Consider the following 21,590-nt stretch of genomic DNA (forward strand, 5'->3'; position numbering starts at 1 on the left):
ATATATCTCCTATTGAGACCCTTCTGGCTTTTGAAGGCAGTACATGGCCGGATAGATGGATTGCCATTTTCAGCAATATGTGAACATGGCCTAAAAAAAAAGCTCTGTGTGATAACTGCTGCACCCAGTAATGTAAGTGATACATCGCTGGATTCAGATTCTCTTTTCCTACATTAGATGAGGTAGCAAAAAACTGCTAACAGATTCCCTTTAAATATTGGATTAATTGAAACGTGATACATCCAACAATAACCACATCTGATTCAAAATAGTAAGTAGTAAGATGCACAAATAATGCTAATAAAATTCATGAAATATTTATACAAAAAAAAAAAACATGTGATTTTCCTTTTCCTAGGGATGCAACCATATAAATTGGTGAAAGTAGTAGCCATAAGCTGAAGAATGAGCTGTGATGGTGAGCGGTAACCGTAATGATGCCATATGTATACCCGATCCCCTCCAATATTTATGTAAGCCTTGGATACAGCAGAGCCGACAATGCCTCAGTGACAGGAGCAGACGCTACCACAATGCTCCTCCACCCCGGGCGTGTGGTGAATGTATATTCTAATTGTACATGCTTTTACTTATGGTAATTGGTATAAATGAATATGTATGATGTGGTGACATCCCATAATAAGTGAAAACCACGGCACAATATCAACAATGTTAAGCATAATCACCCCGAGTGGAGGCCCCTTTCAGACTCAAAAAGCGTTTAGCATTGAAACTGCTTCATAAGACAAATTAATAGGACGGAGACGAATTATCAAATATCAGTAGTAAATCTCCAGGATATCAGATTTTTATTTTTTCCCTTGATGGATCTCACTATTATCTTGACTGATCTTATCCCTCCTGGATATGTATAAATCGACAACTGGGGGTCACCATTATTCTTGCCATAAGGGAACGTACCTTCGACGTTGAGTCTCCGGTCAGTACAGAGAAGAGTGTGTAACGACACAACATAGTACTAAGAATGGTAACACCTAGTGGTGAGTCTATGCATGTATTTCCAGGAGGAACAATAGAGGAAAGGCAGAACACAAAGTTCTAAAGCCCCCGTTACACATAACGATGTCCCAGCGATCCCACCAACGATCCGACATGGATGGGATCGCTGGGACATCGTTTGACAGTCCCAGCGATCAGGACCAGCGATGCTGGACGCTGGTTTCTAATGTAAACGTCGGGTACCCAGGATCCGCGGCTCCTGGATACCCGCTGTTTACCTTGGAAACTGGCATACACGCTGGTTTCCAAGGTAAACATTGGCTATCTAAGAGCCGCGCGGCTCCTGGATACCCGATGATTACATTAGAAACCAGCGTCGCTGATCGCTGGTCTCTCGTTGCCACATGCAGCGATGCGTGCTGGCCAGCGGGAGACCAGCGATCGAAAAACAGCCCTGGCCGATGCTGCACGATCAGCGATAACCGGCAGCGGTCGCTGATCCCCGTCACACACAGGGCCTTAAGATAAGAATTGGTATTGTCTGTGTACTGAAACAGACATGAAAAAATAGCGGACCAGTCCTCTAGAAATAATGCTGCTTTCAGGTCCATATATTACATACTAACAAGGTATCAGACAGTTTGTCTTAAAGGGGTTGTCCAGTCATCACATATTGCTGACCTATTGACACGGCAGGTCATAAATATCAGATCGGTAGGGGTCCAGCACCAACCACCCCCACAGATCAGTTGTTATTTGTTCTGGGGGTAGCTGGATGGAAACACTTTAAATGGAGATGCAAAGCGCAGTGTAGAGGCTGCTGCCAGGGGCCGGAGAACAGCTACTATCAAAAGTATCGGGAGCCGTTCTGCAGCACCTATCAATTGCCTATACATAATGCATGGTGCGGCGCTTTGCAGCTTCGGTCAAAGTATTTCCGGCGGCCACTGATGGAGCTGATCTGCGGCTGTACCTCTTGTTGGACCCCACCAATCCGATAACATAGACCTATCCAATGGATATGCTGTGACCGGACAACCCCTTTAAATATAGAAGCCATTAGATTGCTTGATCAAGAATCCAGCAGGTTAATATTGTAAATGATAACTGAGCTAGCAAAAGGTCTGAGGTGCAGATTACCCTGGTGGCCGCTTTACAGCAACTTAGAATGAATGGATATACAACAGGCAACTACGTAAGCTGAAGCTTCCTTATGAATAGTTATGAAAAAAATAAATAAATAAAAACACACCGAAAAAAATCCTCATGTCAAACTGAGAAATGTATACAAAAAAAAAATATCCTCTATGTGTTCCAGGTGATCAGCTGTAATCCTCCTCCTGCTCACTGTCCTGCTGTAAGACAACTGGCTTCAGCAGGAGCCTCTCCCCACTGCTCAGCAGTCTTTAACTTTAGCTATATACTCCAATACTGTGGCAGGTTCAAATTCTCTAAGGGAACTAAAGAATACAGTAAAAAAAATGTTTTTCAAAAATATAAAAAATTAACTTTCCCCTCTTTTCTTTGTATAAAAATAAAATGAAAAAAAATATGGCATCGCTAAGTCAAAGTATGACCCATTATTCGAGTACGCCAAAGGTACTCAATAAGCACAAGAGCATGCTCAGATAACACCTTATCCCAGCACAGTCGCTCATCACTATTTGTGTGGTCAAGAAACAAATGAGCGTATCTCACAATAATAGTAAACCTCAACGTAATACTAAAAACGGATACAGTACCTCCTTGTCATTCCAGTCATGGTAGTAGCGGACATGATTCTTTTCTTCTAATACCCAGGATTTGACTTTACACATTATGTCCTAAGGAAAATTAATAGAGAAACAGAAAAACAAAATCATTAAAATGAATGACAAGCTGGAATTCTCAGCATGAAACTACAGACACAATCATTTAGCTCAAAAAGTCAAGTATTTACTCTGCCCATAGAAATGAAGCATAAAAAAGCAGCAACAAAAAAAACAAAACTATAGATCTTTTGCAGAACAAAAACTTGTAACTTTTCAGATTTTCGGGGAACGTTCAAGCTAACAATCCAACGTAATTGAAAGGACCGGATAACCAAAAAAGCATCAAAGATGTGGTAATAAAAAATAATAATGGTAATGGAAAGGGAGGTTAAAAAAATAACAAAATTTAAAAAGATTGGACATTTATCTCCCCATACTGTGTCAATGTATGGAAAACGTACATTCCTTATAACATTTATTTTGTTTGTCATCACATTTTTTCAGCTATTTCTGAATATATCTTTATACCATGCTTGGTGTATATGCCGAGAAACTGATCTACATGTCAGATGCGTCCATGGGCTAGGATGGACTAAAAATGCTTACTGTATATACAGATATGGCCGAAAGAGTTGACACCCTTGAAGCTTTTCCAGAAAATGAAGTATTTCTCCCACAAAATGATTGCAATTACTCATGCTTTGTTACAGTTGTGGCCAAAAGTATTGACACCCCTGCAATTCTGTCAGATAATACTCAGTTTCTTCCTGAAAATGATTGCAAACACAAATTCTTTGGTATTATCTTCATTTAATTTGTCTTAAATGAAAAAACACAAAAGAGAATGAAACAAAAAGCAAAACATTGATCATTTCACACAAAACTCCAAAAATGGGCCAGACAAAAGTATTGGCACCCTCAGCCTAATACTTGGTTGCACAACCTTTAGCCAAAATAACTGCGACCAACCGCTTCCGGTAACCATCAATGAATTTCTTACAATGCTCTGCTGGAATTTTAGACCATTCTTCTTTGGCAAACTGCTCCAGGTCCCTGATATTTGAAGGGTGCCTTCTCCAAACTGCCATTTTTAGATCTCTCCACAGGTGTTCTATGGGATTCAGGTCTGGACTCATTGCTGGCCACCTTAGAAGTCTCCAGTGCTTTCTCTCAAACCATTTTCTAGTGCTTTTTGAAGTGTGTTTTGGGTCATTGTCCTGCTGGAAGACCCATGACCTCTGAGGGAGACCCAGCTTTCTCCCACTGGGCCCTACATTATGCTGCAAAATTTGTTGGTAGTCTTCACACTTCATAATGCCATGCACACGGTCAAGCAGTCCAGTGCCAGAGGCAGCAAAGCAGCCCCAAAACATCAGGGAACCTCCGCCATGTTTGACTGTAGGGACTGTGTTTTTTTCTTTGAATGCCTCTTTTTTTCTCCTGTAAACGCTATGTTGATGCCTTTGCCCAAAAAGCTCTACTTTTGTCTCATCTGACCAGAGAACATTCTTCGAAAACGTTTTAGGCTTTTTCAGGTGAGTTTTGGCAAACTCCAGCCTGGCTTTTTTTATGTCTCAGGGTAAGAAGTGGGGTCTTCCTGGGTCTCCTACCATACAGTCCCTTTTCATTCAGACGCCGACGGATAGTACGGGTTGACACTGTTGTACCCTCGGACTGCAGGGCAGCTTGAACTTATTTGGATGTTAGTCGAGGTTCTTTATCCAACATCCGCACAATCTTGCGTTGAAATCTCTTGTCAATTTTTCTTTTCCGTCCACATCTAGGGAGGTTAGCCACAGTGCCATGGGCTTTAAACTTTTTGATGACACTGCGCACGGTAGACACAGGAACATTCAGGTCTTTGGAGATGGACTTGTAGCCTTGAGATTGCTCATGCTTCCTCACAATTTGGTTTCTCAAGTCCTCAGACAGTTCTTTGGTCTTCTTTGTTTTCTCCATGCTCAATGTGGTACACACAAGGACACAGGACAGAGGTTGAGTCAACTTTAATCCATGTCAACTGGCTGCAAGTGTGATTTAGTTATTGCCAACACCTGTTAGGTGCCACAGGTAAGTTACAGGTGCTGTTAATTACACAAATTAGAGAAGCATCACATGATTTTTCGAACAGTGTCAATACTTTTGTCCACCTCTTTTTTATGTTTGGTGTGGAATTATATCCAATTTGGCTTTAGGACAATTATTTTTGTGTTTTTTCATTTAAGACAAATTAAATAAAGATAATAATACCAAAGGATTTGTGTTTGCAATCATTTTCCGGAAGAAACTGAGTATTATCTGACAAAATTGCAGGGGTGTCAATACTTTTGGCCACAACTGTATATACATGTTTATTTCCTTTGTGTGTTTTGGAATACAACAAACAAAAAAAATTTCACACAAAACCCTAAAAATGGGCCGTTCAAAATTGTTAGCACCATCAACTATATATTTGGTTGCACAGTTTGGAATAAATAATTGCAATCAATCGCTTGCTATTATCATCATCAAGCTTCTTACACCTCTTAGCTGGAGTTTTGGAGCACTCTTCTTTTGTAAACTCCTCCAGGACTCTCATATTTGAAGGCGCCTTCTCCCAAGAGCAATTTTAAGATCTCTCTGCAGGTGTTCAATGAGATTTAGACCCCCGACTCATTGCTGGCCAATTCACAAATCATTTGCACTGTTTCCATCCATTCCTGGGTGCATAATAGAAGTATATTTGGGGTCACTGTCCTGCTGGAAGACCCATGACCTAGGACAGAAACCCAGTTTTCTAACACTGGGCACTACATTGCGACCCAAAATCTATAGATAATCTTCAGACCTCATGATGCCTTGCACATAGTCAAGGCACCCAGTGCCATAGGCAGTAAAACAACCCCAAAACATCTTTGAACCTCCATCACATTTGACTGTAGGTACGGGTGTTCTTTTGTTTGTTTGTTTATTTCATTAAAATGTCACCATCTGGACTAACCCGAATTGCAACCTTTCATCCATTTTTTTCTGCCGTTCACGTCCTGGGAGACTAGCTACAGTGCCATGGGATGTAAAAGCTTCTTGATTATGTTGTGCGCCATGGACTAAGAAACATCAAAATCTCAGGAGATGGACTTGTAACCATGAGATTGTTGATATTTTTCCAACAATTTTGGTTCTCAAGTCCTCAGACAGTTTTCATCTCCTCTTTCTGTTTTCCATGCATAGTGTGGCGCACACAGACGCACAATGCAGAGATTGAGTCAACTTCTTCCATTTTTATCTGGTTTCAGGTGTGATTTTTCATATTGCTCAAACCAGTTACTTGCCACAGGCAAGTTGGAACAAGCATGGCATGCTTGAAACAAAGCCGTTTACCCAAATGTTGGAAAGGTGCCAACAATTTTGTCAGGCCCTTGCTTGGGGATCGTGGGAAATAAAGTCCACTTTGCCTTTTTTCTGTGTTTTTTTCTGTCGTTCCAATACAAAGGAAATAAACATTGGTAATACCAAAACATGTGTAATGGCAATTTCCTGGAAGAAATACTTCATTTTCTGGAACAATTTCAAGGGTGCCACCCCATTCGGCATGACTATATGTCTGCTTTATAATGGAAATAAATGTATGTAACTGCATTTGGATAGATTGTTAGCAGCTCAGAGCTTTACAGTCTCCTTCCTTCCAGGTTTCTGGTAGGGTGGGCTATCTTCCTTGTAGCATTAGTAGAACTATAAAGCACAGCACAAGTTCTGCCGTAATACATTCAGCTATCAGTGGTTTGTTCTGGAGTCTACACTGCTATCACTGTATTAAAAACAGAGATAACATGGCATTTAAACAAGCACATGGCTCAGGAATGAGAGAGCAGTGATTAGGAGGATTGATCTGAGAGAAGTTGATGCTGCAGGGTGGATATGCAGCATGGTGGATGATGGCCAATGTGGCTGCCCTCCTCTGATCGAGGATGGAGATTTTGCAAGAGTTATAACAGCATCCTCTCAAGAACTGAGAGGGAGGGGGCGACTAGCTGCTGTACAAAAATCAATGGCCTAGAGAGAAGTGTCTGGGATGTTAGGAGTGATCACCTCTTCTGGAAGGTAACTTCTGAGCACTCTCGGCCAAGGTTTGGGCAGGCACTAGTTGCCAAGCTCCATGGAAATGAGTTGTACACTATGTAATATAAAAGTGGTCATTGAGGTAGAATAACAGCAGTATGAAAAAGCAAGTCATTTGCAAACTTGCTTACTTTCATGGCATCTAATTAAAGCAATTTAATAACTTGAAGTTTACATCCTTTACGTTTGGGGCAACTACAAACCAAAGACAAAAGTAAGAGCTTCTGTTGTTTTTATTCTAGAGAAACTTTTCAGAGGACTTGTTACCCACCTATCCTGATTACTAGTGAAGGGTGAACCCCTGGATGTGCGTGGCAACAAAACAGTTTAAAAAAAAAAAAAAAAAGTTTGGTTTGGGTACCAGAACAGTACGTGAACCCAAATGCCATTCAGATGAATGACAGCGCAGCAAACACTGCCTCTTATCGGCAGCAAGATCATTACCGCTGGTCAGAGAGCAGCAGTTCCCACACTGTCAGATGTCAGCGTGAGCCAGCACCTGTGATTGGAGATAAAAAAAAATGTACTTCCACTCAGAGGCATCTGTTGATGAGAGTACTACTCTCATCAGCCTACACCTGTTGCAGCTAATATCAGCGAGAGCAGGCGTGGCTTATGGGAGCATTCATGAGACACTGTCTGTGCTCTAAAGAAATAAAAAAAATGATGTGGGGTCCTTCTGCTTTTGATAACAAATCAGGCTGCAACCCTCAGCTCCTCAGCTGTCAGCTTAATCATGGCTGGTTATAAAGAATAGAGGGGTTCCCATGCTGCTTTGTTTTTTGTTTTTTTTACATTTGAAAAAATAACAACAAAAAAAAACATGGTGTGGGGTGCCCCCCATTTTTGACAACCAGCCAAACTAAAGAAGACAGCTGGGGGTCTAGTATTCTCAGGCTGGTAATGCCCCTTCCTCCTAGGCGTGACTTGACATTCTCCCCACTAACCATAATGATTATCTCCAGAATAGTCCCAACATGCTTTTGTGAGCCGATGTAGCCGGGGAGCGTAAATCCAGCTTCACTGCGTATGCTCAGGGAGGAAGAACTTTATGCTCATGCTTAAGATTTCCAGCGATCCTCAGATGACATCCACAGTAGGGAAGACATAAGTCATGTCAGAGAGGTGTGATTACAGTATATGAGGCCGAACTTGTCAACGTAAAGAAAAGCCTTGCAGGACTAGTCCTAAGTAATTAGCCTATGTCCAGTGATGCACTAAAAGTTGTTTTCGCACAAGTATGAATATTTACCTGGGACTTAAAGAGAATGCAAGAATAGGGCTCTGTAATGTAATGGTGGCAGCTAAGAAGGTCTGGGGGACTTGACGTGAAATTTTTTGGGAGGACGTAAACTGTAAAAATAAAAAAATCAATGACATAGCATAATAAAAAAAAAAAAATGTGAAAAAGGTTTTCCAACGTCCCATTAGCTTATTATAACAAATTAAAAAATAAAATCAGAAAAATGGCCGGTGAGGACGGTTTCAGCACACAATAAGGTGGGCAGTGTTACACAAAATCCTAAAGGGCTGCGATGGCGAGGTGGCATGCTTGAAAGAGTCCTGCAAGCAATAAACAAACACCTATTAACACAGACAGCAAAGAGAATGTGAACAATGAAGGGAGACCTTCAATCAAAAGCCAAAGCAAAAGATACAGAGATGATTGTTGGCAAGGGGAGAGCTCGGAAATGATAGTTGCTGTGCCAAGCATCCCTTTATATAAGCTGCCTCCCCATCTCTTTTTTTTTTTTTTGCCAAAAATTGTTTGCCTGCCTCCTTCCGCCACCCCGCCTGTAAAAACCGAGTTGTGCCAATGCCTCAATTACACAATGGCAAGAGGTTTGCTCTGCTGACCCCTAACCAGCTGCATTCAGGCTCGGAACATCTTTCGCGGCAGGAAACCTAAAGGCTTTCTAGCTCGTAGGCTAGTGTGCATTCAGGAGTAGTAACTGCAGGAAAAGCCCAATGTGCTTTGTTTCAGTGGCCTTTCTTCACAAAAAGATTAATCGTCTGTGAAATGGAAACTGCAAACAGCAAGTGACACAAAGTGATCCCTCCGAGCCTTCCCTGATCAGTTTTTGCCGTTGTATATCTCAAAGCCGCATGTGGTTAGGTCCTCGGCACAAGCAGGTGTTAATCAAAAAGTCTGCTCCGAGGGGTCAAGCTTGCCCCCTTACGGGAAAAAAAAAAATGCATATTTTAAGAGCGGAGGTGAGCTTTGTTTAAGGATAAATCGTAATCGAAATGTTCTACTATATTGGGGGGGAAAAAAAAAAAAAAAGAAAACTTCACAAATAACATTTTTTTTTTTTTTAAATTAAGGATTTATTCGAAAATATATTTTAAGAAAAAATGCATTCCGTAAATACTATTTTTTTATTATTGAAGAATTTGCCTTTTTCTGCCACATCAAAAACAGAAAGAGAGATGAAGGAAAAAAAAAGAAATAAAAAAACACAGAATGAAAGAAAAGTTCCAATAGCATAGCTAATTTGCTACACCCCGGGAAAGGGGGCTCCCCACGGATATGGGATTGCTAAAACTTTTTTTTAATGAAATCCAACACGTTGTACCTAAAAGAATAATCACTTTTTACGCTCGCCGTTGCAAATTTTCACTCGCAAAAAAATGTTTTAAAAGTGGCTAATGTAACACCGTTTCCTACGAGGAGAAGATCAAAGTGCTATATTACAAATGCATTATGATTAAAAAAGCACTGTGCAGCCTGGCTATTAAATGTTCTTTAAACCCTAAAAGGCTTCCCATAGATCTCCCTTGGCACTGCATATACAACCTTTGACAAGTAATGTAGACCATTTTTATTCATTGCCTAAAATTGTAGGCAATTATGTGCGTCATACTGGCCACCTGCAAACTCTGAATGCCTACTCCGGTTGTCAGTGCTAGGAAGGAAAAAAAAAAGAAAAAAAAACCCTAATGTCGCAGGGGATTAATCTATGGAGAGAGTCCTCTTTAATAGCTTCAGCAGGTGAAATGGCCCAGCTGGTTACTGCGATGAGTGGCCAGGAGCAGCTTATGTGCAGACATGCAACAAGACTTCACATAGGAAGAGAAAAAAACCACACGGAAATATGTTGAGATTTGCTGCTAGAAAAGAAAAACTGGAATCAATTTTTAACTTGCATTAGGCCCCTGTCACACATCCGTATTTTACCATCAGTCAAAATCCACCGTTTTGCAAAAATAAAGGATCCGCCATTTTGCTTGGCGGATCCTTTTTTTTTCCCATTGAGTTGCATTACCGGCGGATATTGACGGATGGCCATCCGTTGGACCCGTTTTTTTGCGGATCCGCCAACATGCCCGAACGGACCATGCAACGTTTTTTCAGGCGGCCGGATCCGCATCTCTCTCTCTCGGCAGCGGTTCCTTTAAAATTCTTCCTTTGACGGATCCGTTAAAATAACGGTCCGGTGCCAAACGTTGCGGTCAGTACAGGAACGGATCCGTTATCCGCCATTTTAGCGGATTTTGACTGACCAAAAAAACTGATGTGTGAAACAGGCCTTAGTCATTAGTGCTTAAAATATATTTCATTGCTTTAACATCCCCATTAAGGATTGTTCACACGTTGCAGCCGCAATATTTTTTTTTTTTTTTTTTAAACAGGCAATCGTGTTATACCAAAACAGCGTTGCAGTTCTTCCCTAATTGTGGGGGAGGGGAAAAAAAATTGCAACGCAGCCTAATGATCATGTCTTGCGGATAACTGAAGTGTACTAGATAAGTAAGCATTAGTTTATAGGGGTTGTTTGGGTTGAGAATAAGCTATAACCTATGCATAGAATAAATGACAACTTATTGGTGGAGGATCGACCGCTGGGACCCGCAACGATTAACAGGATGGTAATTTTTGTTCTCCGTTAGAATGAAGGGGCAGTGTGTGCGCTCGATCGCTGCTCCAATCATTCCCCCGTGGGAAAAAAGCTGAACGTAGCTTTCCACGGGGAAGAAACGGAATGGCGGTCTGGTGTACGACCTGCTGCTCTAGGTTGTAATGAGGATACAAGATCCTCGATCTGCTGATCGGTGTGGGTCCCAGAAGATTGGGTTCTCACAATCCAAAGTTATCATTCATCCTGCAGATAGGTGACAAGCTTGTTTTAACTGGACAAACCCTTTAAGGGAATGTTCATTGATTTTCAAGGGGATTCGCAACCAAAGTCTGTGGCGGACCCTCAGAATTCTTGCTGCAGATTTGGCGGCTGACAGGCAGCGGATCTGCACTCAGATTGCCTCTATTTCATAAAGTTAACCTGCATGGGTCTGCGCAACTTCAATATATCATAAATCACTTTTTTTCTTTCCAAAAACTTTAAAAATGGATTTCCCATTGAAATTAAGAAAAGGCGGTTTGTGAACCGAAATCTTGTGAATTTCCATTTTGGAATAGGAGCCGAAATCTAAGTGGCAAAACCCTTATTAAAAAAAAAATAAAAAGATTTCCTCTACATCAAGACAATTAGGTACAGACATGTGACCTTATCACATTGCTACATCAATTCAATGTTGCCCTATGAGAAAAAAAATGCAAAAATTTAACCTGTGCAAAAATTTTGTTGTAGTTGCATTGAAAGTCTGTGAAACTGTGCAAAACTGACGAACGATTAGGACAGATTTATCTACATTGTATAAGGCCATGTTCACATACATCGACGTTTTGTTGTGGTCTTTTATGAATCTTAAAAGCTGCTTTTTCCAGTACCAGCAAAAGCTATGAGATTTCAGAAACCTCATGAACAGGTTTGTTTTTTCTGACTAAATTTGAAATCTGCAGCAAAAGTCCATTCTTTCAGCGTTTTTGCAGTTTTTTCACCAATAAAAACCTATGAGAAAGTAAAAAAGACGCTGCAAAACCTGCAAAGTTTTAGGCAAGTAAAATTAACGTTACTAAACGTGGACTATAGACAAAGCACACGTGTAATCCGGTGCGAGCAGAGCCTAAAAGAAAAATATTATTGAAAAGAATTAAAGGGATTCCACATATCTATCCATGGTAGGAACCACTCTAATTATTCAGTAGGAGCATTTCCAATATCAAGCGGGCACATATCAAGCCTCCCAATTCCAATATCAAGCGGGCACATGTCAAGCCTCCCAAGTGCCAACTAAGGTAAATAATAAGCCAATGCTCTTGATTCCAGTGCCATTTCTGAGGCCTTGGAGAACTTTATTACATGAAATGAACTCAAAGAGTGATACTGGTATAAGTGATGTGCTGCATATTTAGGAAGGACATGCACCATATTTATTTGGGACTGTGACATGTCGTACGAGATATTGGCTTACCGGTACGAGAGTTATGAAGAAGTCTAAGAAAGAGGGGATTCTTATTCTGAGTGACTTATAACCAATCACAGTCCATAGAAGAGTAAAGACCCTTACAGATATTAAATGAAGGTTGGCAGAAACAGCCTAAATAGGTGGGAGCGATCGGCCGTCTGATAAGTGTGGGGTTCCCCTGACTCACACCCACCCAACAGATGTTGTCAGGGAAGAGAAGGATTGGGCTCTTGGGATTTATAAGGCCCATCCGTTTTATTTTCAGGGATAGTAAGCTCGTGTCAGAAGTGTCTGGCAGTGGTTTTCTCCTTTCTATTTTTCAAAAACTCATGGACACTGGCTTGAGCCAAACGTTCATATGTATGAGACAGTTGAGAGAGATAGCTGTCGGCCAAAACATTCGTTTGGGAGATCTCATGTGCACGGACAGCTTAAGGACAGGTTCATATTGCATTTTAGCAGTCCGTTAGACGGACTGCATTACACCGTAGCATAACGCGGTGTAACGCAGTCTGTTAACACTGCCATTGCCCTCCATTGTCGGGCGCATCGCGACGCATGCCGTAAAGCGGCACGCATTCGCGATGTGTCGTCATTCACTGACGGAGCCTCGGACGCGGGCTGCAGCGTCTGAGGCTCCATCACCGCTAGCGCAGATTAAGCATCTGCACTAGCGGTATAGCATAACTAATATCGCGTTATGCTATAGCGTTAACGCAGCCCGTCAACGCTATGCGTTGAACGGGCTTGTGTTAACGCAATGTGAACCTGGCCTAAGGCAGAGAGAAAAATGGACTAATCTAGGACTGATTGAATAAAAAAAAAACTTAAAGAGTACAAGACTGCTTGAAGGGTAAATTCATCAAAATATTTAAGAAAACAAAAAAAGTCACATTTTTGCGCAACCCATGGTAGCACAAACATTTTTTGGATGTTATGTGTTTTTATGCTAGCCCTGCACTTTTATTTTGACCAAAACTAATGAAAAGCCAGTGAATGGTCCGCTTTGAGCATTGTTGTCAATTTGTTGTATTTTGCGATTATACACAGTGGCCATGAAAACACTATCCGAAAAGAGAAAGGTAAATTCCAGCTCACTAAAAAGCAAGACTTTAATGAAGAAAGATAAAATTGGATTCTATGTGACAGGGTAAAATGGCAACGCGTTTCGAAAGCACGCCGGTGTTCTTTGTTTGAGCTCAAAAAATGCCAGAGTGCGTTCGAAATGCGTTGCCATTTTACCCTGTCACATAGAATCCAATTTTATCTTTCTTGATGAAAGTCTTGCTTTTTAGCAAGCTGGAATTTACCTTTCTCTTTTTGGATATACTACGCTTGGTCATTAAGTAGCTTTAGGACATTGGTCTTGATATTTGCAAACTGTGCACGTTCCGGCAGGTATGAGCACGTTCCACGCAATCAGTGCAGCTCACCTCCTGATTAGGAAATGAGTGGTGCCAGGGTTTGTTACATCTTCTATCCTCAGGAGCACACCGCTCCCCTGCCTCCTGACTGCTTGGGGAACTGTGTGCTCCTGAAGATTGACGGTTTGTACGAGTGGCATGGTCATGCTGCTGGTCTAAACTGTGCTGTCTCCCAGGCTGCAAGTAGACGCAGTTTTGCGCAGGGAGACTGAACCTGGCCGAATCCTGGGTTCTGGCCAACTTCAGAGCCGCGCTTGCAGGTTCTATGGCATAAAATCAGCAAGAGGCAACTGGCTTTGGCTGGTAATTAGTGATGAGAGAACGTGCTCGGATAAGGTGTTATCTGAGCATGCTCATGGGCTAACCAATTATCTTCGGTGTGCTCGAAAAATAGGTTTGATTCCCCATGGCTGTTTGACAGCTACAACACATGCAGGGATTGCCTAACAAACAGGAAATCCATGCATGTGTTGCAGCTGTCGAACAGCTGTGGGTACTCAGATATATTTTTCGAGCACGCTGAAGACACTCCATTAGCACACGAGCATGCTCAGATAACACCTTATTGGAGAATGTTCGCTCATCACTACTGGTAACCATAAACAAAATCAAAACCCCTGAGTTCTTGAAAAAGGAGAGGATTTTTATTAAGTGAAAAATGGCAAAGTTGTTTGTTTTTACAAGCACTTTGTAATTTTACCCATTAATGAAGATGAGATAACCCCTTTAAAGCAAACCAGTCAGTTCAAAAATACTGTTTAACCTATACATTAAAAAGTGTTATAAAGCAGGAGCAGCTACACAGATTGCTACTATATACAATTTTGGAAAAAAGTGATTCAGTATAACTTACTATTTGAAATCCTTTTGTTTGGTCTGGGCTTAGGAGTCCAGTAGGCAGTGCTATCAGTGACTGACCGCCTTCCCTATAGAAAAGTGCAATAGAGAAAGCTTGCATCACTGATTAGGACCGCCTACTGGCAAGGATTTTAATAAATTTGTTCCCCACACACCTACTGTATATATCAATGTGCTGCCCATACACAAGCATGTACAATAACATAGGCTTCTCTTTATTAACCTTTGAACATAGGGCTAACAAAAAACTACTGTTCCCCTGATTAGGGCCCAAATGCCTGATAATTATGTCACTATCCAATGGAGAACAGAAAGCTCAGGGTGGGATCACACATTCGGACAAGAAACACAAATAGAAAGTTCTGTTTTGTTTTCAAATTAAAAAAAAAAACGGAATCTCAAATACTTTACAAGTTCACTAAAATGTTCTTTGTCATAACAAAAAAAAAACATTTTTTTAAAATAGAGGGAAAAAAAAAAACACTTTACAGCCAATTAAATGTCACTGGCTATAAATATTCACCTAGTTGACACTGAATAATCAGAGGCATCAACAAGATAACCTTAAAAAGTGATCTAAACATTACATTGAGAGAGGATTGTGGAAGCTCTTTCATTAGCTCATCACCGTGACCTGAGGTTGGAAGCAGAGAAAGCATCTCCTCTCTAATGACTTTAAGTACAAGTGGCCTTTGACCAGCGATCATGTTAAAACACAAAGAATAATGAACTTCTTCTGTATTTCAACTTGCCATAAGGATAAAAAGGCCTGCGAGTCCACATGCATTCAGTCTTTCTTTAATATATAACTATATATAAATGTGTGTGTATCTAGATATGCATTTTCGGTGTCTTTTTTTCATTAATACGTACAGTTATAAATGTGCAAGTGTATATATTACACTTATATAAATGTGTACATAAATTTGTATATATATATATACATACACACACATACATATACACACACACACACACACACACACACACACACAGTGGGGGAAATAAGTATTTGATCCCGTGCTGATTTTGTAAGTTTGCCAACTTTGTTAATTTTAACATTGAGAGGTAGAATATCAAAAATAAAATCCAGAAAATCACATTGTATAAATAATATAAAATTATTCGCATTTTGCAGGGAGAAATAAGTATTTGATCCCATACCAACCATTAACAGTTCTGGCTCCTACAGACCAGCTAGATGCTCCTAACCAACTTATTACCTGCATTAAAGACAGCTGTCTTACATAGTCACCTTTATAAAAGACTCCTGTCCACAGACTCAATCAGTCAGACTCTAACCTCTACAACATGGGCAAGACCAAAGAGCTTTCTAAGGATGTCAGGGACAAGATTATAGACTTGTATAAAGCTGGAATGGGCTACAAAACCATAAGTAAGACGCTGGGTGAGAAGGAGACAACTGTTGGTGCAATAGTAAGAAAATAGAAGAAATACGAAATGACTGTCAATCAACATCTATCTGTGACACCTCGTGGGGTATCCTTGATAATGAGGAAGGTGAGAGATCAGCCTAAAACTAAACGGGGGGAACTTGTAAATGATCTCAAGGCAGCTGGGACCACAGTCACCAAGAAAACCATTGGTAACACATTACGCCGTAAAGGTTTAAAATCGTCAATGGTCTCCCAGATTTCGAAGGGATACCAGACAGAATCGCAGGCATTAGTTGGTTTTGACATTACCCAGTCTGGTTGTGTGATTGATTCCCATCCGGATGAGGGTAAGCAGTCTGTTCTTAATTTGTCCAATTACGAATTATCATCAAGTGAATATTCTATTTTACAACGCCGTCTTTCTTTTTGTCCAACTAATACGCTTGATAAATTTACTTTTGTCAAAGATTTATATTTATTCTGTAGACAGCTTATGTTTAAACTTCTGTATCACCAACCCACCATTGTTGATACTTTACCAATAGAAGACAGACAAACATTTAGGGATCTTCGAGAGATCTACGAGAACTCAATTCACAGGACGTCTTCCTTCTCAAGCAACACCCAAGTTTTCCCTTTTTCCAGTGGTCCAAATCTTCTTTGATGCGGTATGTAGAGATTTAACAGCTTTGGACATCAAACCTAATCTTTTGAATAATGTAACCAAGTCTAAAAGGACTGCTATTAGGATTCTTGGTGGGAATAAAGATTTAGTGATACGAGAAGCTGATAAAGGAGGTAATATTGTTATCTGGCCAGTAGATCTTTATTTAAAGGAAGCTAAAAGACAACTCAGCAATTCCTCCTTTTATCAGGTACTCCTTTCTGATCCCACCATGGTATTCAACTCTAAACTTGACAAACTTCTTGATTGGGCTTATACCCACCATGTTCTTAACAAAAAAAGAAAAAGACTTCCTAACCTCCCGCCACCCGAGGATCCCAACCTTTTACATGTTACCCAAGGTGCATAAGTCCACCATTGATCCACCCGGACGAACAATCGTGTCGGGTATTGGTGGGTTGTTTGAAAAGCCTTGTATTTATGTTGACTTTTTTCTTCAGCCCATGGTGATTACTTTGGATTCTTATGTCAAAGATACCTCTCACTTGTTGATTTTATTGCAGGATTTAGTTATTCCCCCTGACACATTTTTGGTTACTTTGGATGTTGAACCCCTTTATACCAACATCCGACACGATTTGGGGATCCAAGCAGTAACTTTTTTTCTTGGACCAGCATACGACGGGGGATCGGCAGCATGATCAATTTTTGTTGGACTTATTGCACTTAGTGTTAGACAAAAATTATTTTGTATTTGATCGGGTATTTTATAAACAGGTGTCTGGGACTGCGATGGGTGCACGGTGTGTGCCATCGTATGCTAATCTATTTCTCGAGTGGTGGGAGGTGACCCGGGTCTATCCATCATCTGAGTTCAAGGACCATGTGTTCAAGTGGTGGCGCTACATTGATGATGTCCTTTTATTATGGACAGGACCACTGGAAGAATGCAGAAAGTTTGTTGATAGCCTCAATGATAATGTATTTAATATACACTTGACGGCTAATTTTGCAGGTAATGTGGTGGAATATTTGGATTTAAAATTGACCATTGATGGACAATCCATTCATACTACTCTTTATAGGAAACCCACCTCCACCAATAGTATTCTACACTATTCAAGCTTTCATCCAGAGCACTTGAGAAATGGAATTCCAAAAGGACAATTTTACCGATTAAAGAGAAACTGTTCGGATCAACAGGATTTTCTAATACAGGCTAAGGATTTGACCCGAAACTTCAAAAATAGAGGATACCCACGTAACGTAATATCCAGGGCTTTTTCATCTGCCAGGGATAGGGATCGTGGTGACCTTTTAGGTCCACGACCTCCCAAGGCTTTTAAACCTTTAAGTTTGATCACCACTTACAACAATCAATGGCGGGATTTACGGGGTATCCTGAGTAAATATTGGGGTATGTTAGTGAATGAGCCCAAGCTATCACCCCATTTAGCATCCCAACCTACCCTTGTTGCAAGGAAGGCTCAATCATTAAAGGATTCTTTATGTCACAACCATTTCAAACGGCCGGTGCATAGTTTGAATAGAGGCATACGTTTGGTTGGCACGTTTGTCTGTGGCAGATGTAAGATATGCCATCTAACTACTGGCAGTGAAGGAGTCTCTGTTCCTACTTTGACTTTCCCTGTTGTTTCTAAGACCTTTTTTAATTGCAGGTCTAGAAATCTTGTCTATGCCTTGTTTTGCCAGTGTCCAAAAATTTATGTAGGACAAACCACACAAGATGCGAACATAACAGCTGTGTGACTGGCATCAGGGTAATGGGCCTGGAAACTATACAAACGAACATCAGAGGGGGTATTATTTCTCTGGAACTACTGAAACGTGAATCTAGGTGGATTTTTGATCTCCGAAGTCGAATACCTGTGGGTTTGACTGAGGAATTATTATTCACCGGTTTCTATAAACAGGTTTGAGTTTTCAAATAGTTACATCTCTCCCCTTTATCTTATTCACAGGTTTTTGATCCTCTATGCCTGACTTGCTGTTTTTTGGACTTCCCTTGAAGTTTCCCTCTCCGGTGTTCAACCTATTTGGACTCTAAAAGCTTTCCATATGCCTGGATCGAGTCTCTTTCTCTCGCCCTTCTGCATTTGAATATTTCATCTTCTCAGATAGGCTTGGATGATACCTATCTGGACATACAATCATTGAGGAAACTCGGATACAATGGTGGATTTTCTTGGTTCCACTTGGCCCAGCGATTTGGCCTCTATCGACACCTCTTTGTCAATACCTTTTGTGTCTTTTATGATTATCTTAATTCCATTTAATCATTCTAGATGATTTGAAAATCAATAAACTTTCATGGGTACTTCTCCCTTTATATACATTTTTCATACATGGTTAATATTTAAAGCTATTTGAGTGTGTATTGGTATAGGGAGGAGCTTGTGGAGTCTTTATACCCTCTATCGTACGGTTGTACCGTTCTTCAGAGGTTGACCTTCTGACATCTTCCATTCCCATGATAATGGGGTGGAATTTGTGGAGCCATTCTTTCCGTTCTGTGTGATTCCCCTCCCCTGGTAGGGTTTCCAGTTGGATAGGGACAAAGTTTCTTGTGCATATTTTGATTATTTTTGTTTTTCACCATTTAGTTTGTTTTTTCCCCCATAGGACAATCTCCTAGTACCCACCATTGGAACTCAATTCCATTCAATCACTTTTCAGGTGATTTGAATATAAATTCCCATGGGTATTTCTCCCTCTATATAATCTTTTTATATGTGGTCAACATTTACATCTGTTTGAGTGAGTATGGGCATGGGGAGGAGCTCGTGGAGTTTCTTCAGAGGTTGACTAGTTAACATTTTTAATGTCTTTGATTATGGGGTGAAACTTATGGAGGCATTTCTGCCTCTGTGGGATTTCTTCTTTTTGACATGGCTCTCTATTGAATTGGGACCAAATTCTTGTATACATTTTGATCATTTGGGGTCTGTTTGTCCACCTATTCTTTGATTCTTCCTCATATACTCACCTTTAGTACCCTTCAAAGGATTGTTTGGGTCTAATATGAGTACAGGGTGAGACTTTTTGTTCTGTTCTTTCGTATCTATGGGATGACGATAATCTTACCATTGTCTTTACATTGGGGATGAATTTCACAATGACATTTTATCTCATGCTGGGACTGTCTCAATATGTGTGCATATGAATAACATATTGTGTGCCGGCTTTTGCCAGATTTATGTGTCATCTAGGCCACTGTATTATTAACCTCATGAGTGTACATACTTTGGGATACAGGTCTCCAGCAGACGCTATTTTGTATGTACGCACATGTTGCAATCGCGTCATCTTATGTGTAACATCTTAGTAATATCGTGTATTTTTGTATACACATGTATATACTTATTATAAGACAGTCTAACTTTCTATCAGTGGATTATATGCGATTACATATTGTGCTATTTACTATGGACTAATATTCGGGGCATTCTCTATCCGGTTTCATTTTCTCACTTTCATAATGATGTTTTATCTTTTGTTACCCTATCACTGTTCTTTATGTGTCGGCGCAATGACAAAATGACATAAAAATACTCCATGATTATGACATCCCACTGTGAGACCAATGCTTTTTTGCGCCTGTGCAGTATGGATGATGGGTCTTTTAAGGATTTATTATACCTTTATATTGCGCCTCTATTTCCATTGTAACCGCTCCTTCCCCCTTTCTGGGTATATTACAAAATAGTTTAAATCCCTATTAGTGGATTTTGTGCGACCATGTATTGCGCTATATGTTATGGACAGTATATGGGGTATCATTACGATGCCCTACTTCTATTGCCGTACTGCTGTTTGTTGTGCGTCGGCGCAATGATAAAGTGTTACAATCATGATCTTTTATTGTTAGACCTAGGCTCTTTTGCGTGTGCGCAGTATGGATGACGGGTAACATAGGGATTCATTATTATTTGTACACCGCGCCTCCATTTCTTGTGTAATCGCGCCCTTTCAATTCACCCTTCTCTGGGGACGCTACGATTTGGACCGCCTCCTTTGCAAGGTGATTTATCCTCCTGCGCTTGCGCAGTAGGATTCTGACACGTCACATTACTCTAACCAGGAAATGACTCTTAGCCCGGGACTACACCTCCCCTCTTGGCGTGACTGTGCCTCCCGGCCTCCATGTTGAATGCGGCTTTAACAGGTATATTGCTGCGGCTGTATCCTATTATTACTAATTACTGAACATATTTATATGGCATTTTGTAGATTGATTCTCCAGCCCCTGACAAAGCCACCTTGCAGTGGCGACACGCGTCGGGCTCTCCACAAGCTCCCCCACATGTCAGCGTTACTACTCTTAGATGATTCAGACAGGATCTACTCGCTGTATTTGCATGTTTTAGCCTCTTTGGCGTATGTATAGTTATGACCTTACATACAGGTAGTGGCATTTTTCTGCCTTTTTGAGTATGTTACATCTTTGTTTGTAGGTACGGCTTCTATATGGTATATTTGTGCCGGGTGCTTATATGTATTGTGTTTTTATACACTTCCATCATCCCCAGGCCTTTCAATTGATATTTTTATGGCTTTAATTTGCCATGGTGTATATATATTTTTTCTAGGAACAGCCTTGGACTATATAACCTTGCTATAAGCATTACTGCATTATAATGTGTATTATGTCCTGTACTCATGTATCAGCTCTCATGTTCTAGGGTGAGCTTTGTTGGCCCCATTATGGGCCTTTTGTGCTTTTTGGTATGTCACTGGATGACTTTTTATTGCTTTTATTTATGGTGTGTCTTTTCTACAATAAAAATTGTAATTTTTTGTGGTGATCCCTGTGTTTGTGATCAGTAGCTTTCTTCTACGTATTTCATAAGGTTTAAAATCCTGCAGTGACCGCAAGGTCCCCCTGCTCAAGAAGGCACATGTGCAGGCCCGTCTGAAGTTTGCCAATGAACACCTGGATAATTCTGTTAGTGACTGGACTAAGGTGTTGTGGTCAGATGAGAAAAAAATTGAGGTCTTTGGCATTAACTCAATTCGCCGTATTTTGAGGAAGAGAAATGCTGCCTATGATCCAAAGAACACCATCCCCACTGTCAAGCATGGAGGAGGAAATGTTATGTTTTATGGGTGGTTCTCTGCTAAGGGCACAGGACTACTTCACTGCATTAAT

The 21,590-nt window shown here is 40.6% G+C and overlaps 1 protein-coding gene across 4 annotated transcripts in view; it reads right to left on the reverse strand.

The window, feature by feature from the left end:
* Positions 1-21,590, reverse strand: part of OLA1 (Obg like ATPase 1) — a 245,157-nt gene that overhangs the window by 109,590 nt on the left and 113,977 nt on the right. For all 4 annotated transcript variants that reach the window (XM_073545915.1, XM_073545916.1, XM_073545918.1 and 1 more), the window contains one exon: positions 2,703-2,783. In XM_073545915.1, coding sequence (XP_073402016.1) covers positions 2,703-2,783 — 81 coding nt within the window. The remainder of the gene's footprint in view (positions 1-2,702; positions 2,784-21,590) is intronic.

Source organism: Dendrobates tinctorius, unplaced genomic scaffold (assembly GCF_039654945.1).
Source record: "Dendrobates tinctorius isolate UK_male_01 unplaced genomic scaffold, ASM3965494v1 ptg000143l, whole genome shotgun sequence".
NCBI lineage: Eukaryota > Metazoa > Chordata > Amphibia > Anura > Dendrobatidae > Dendrobates > Dendrobates tinctorius.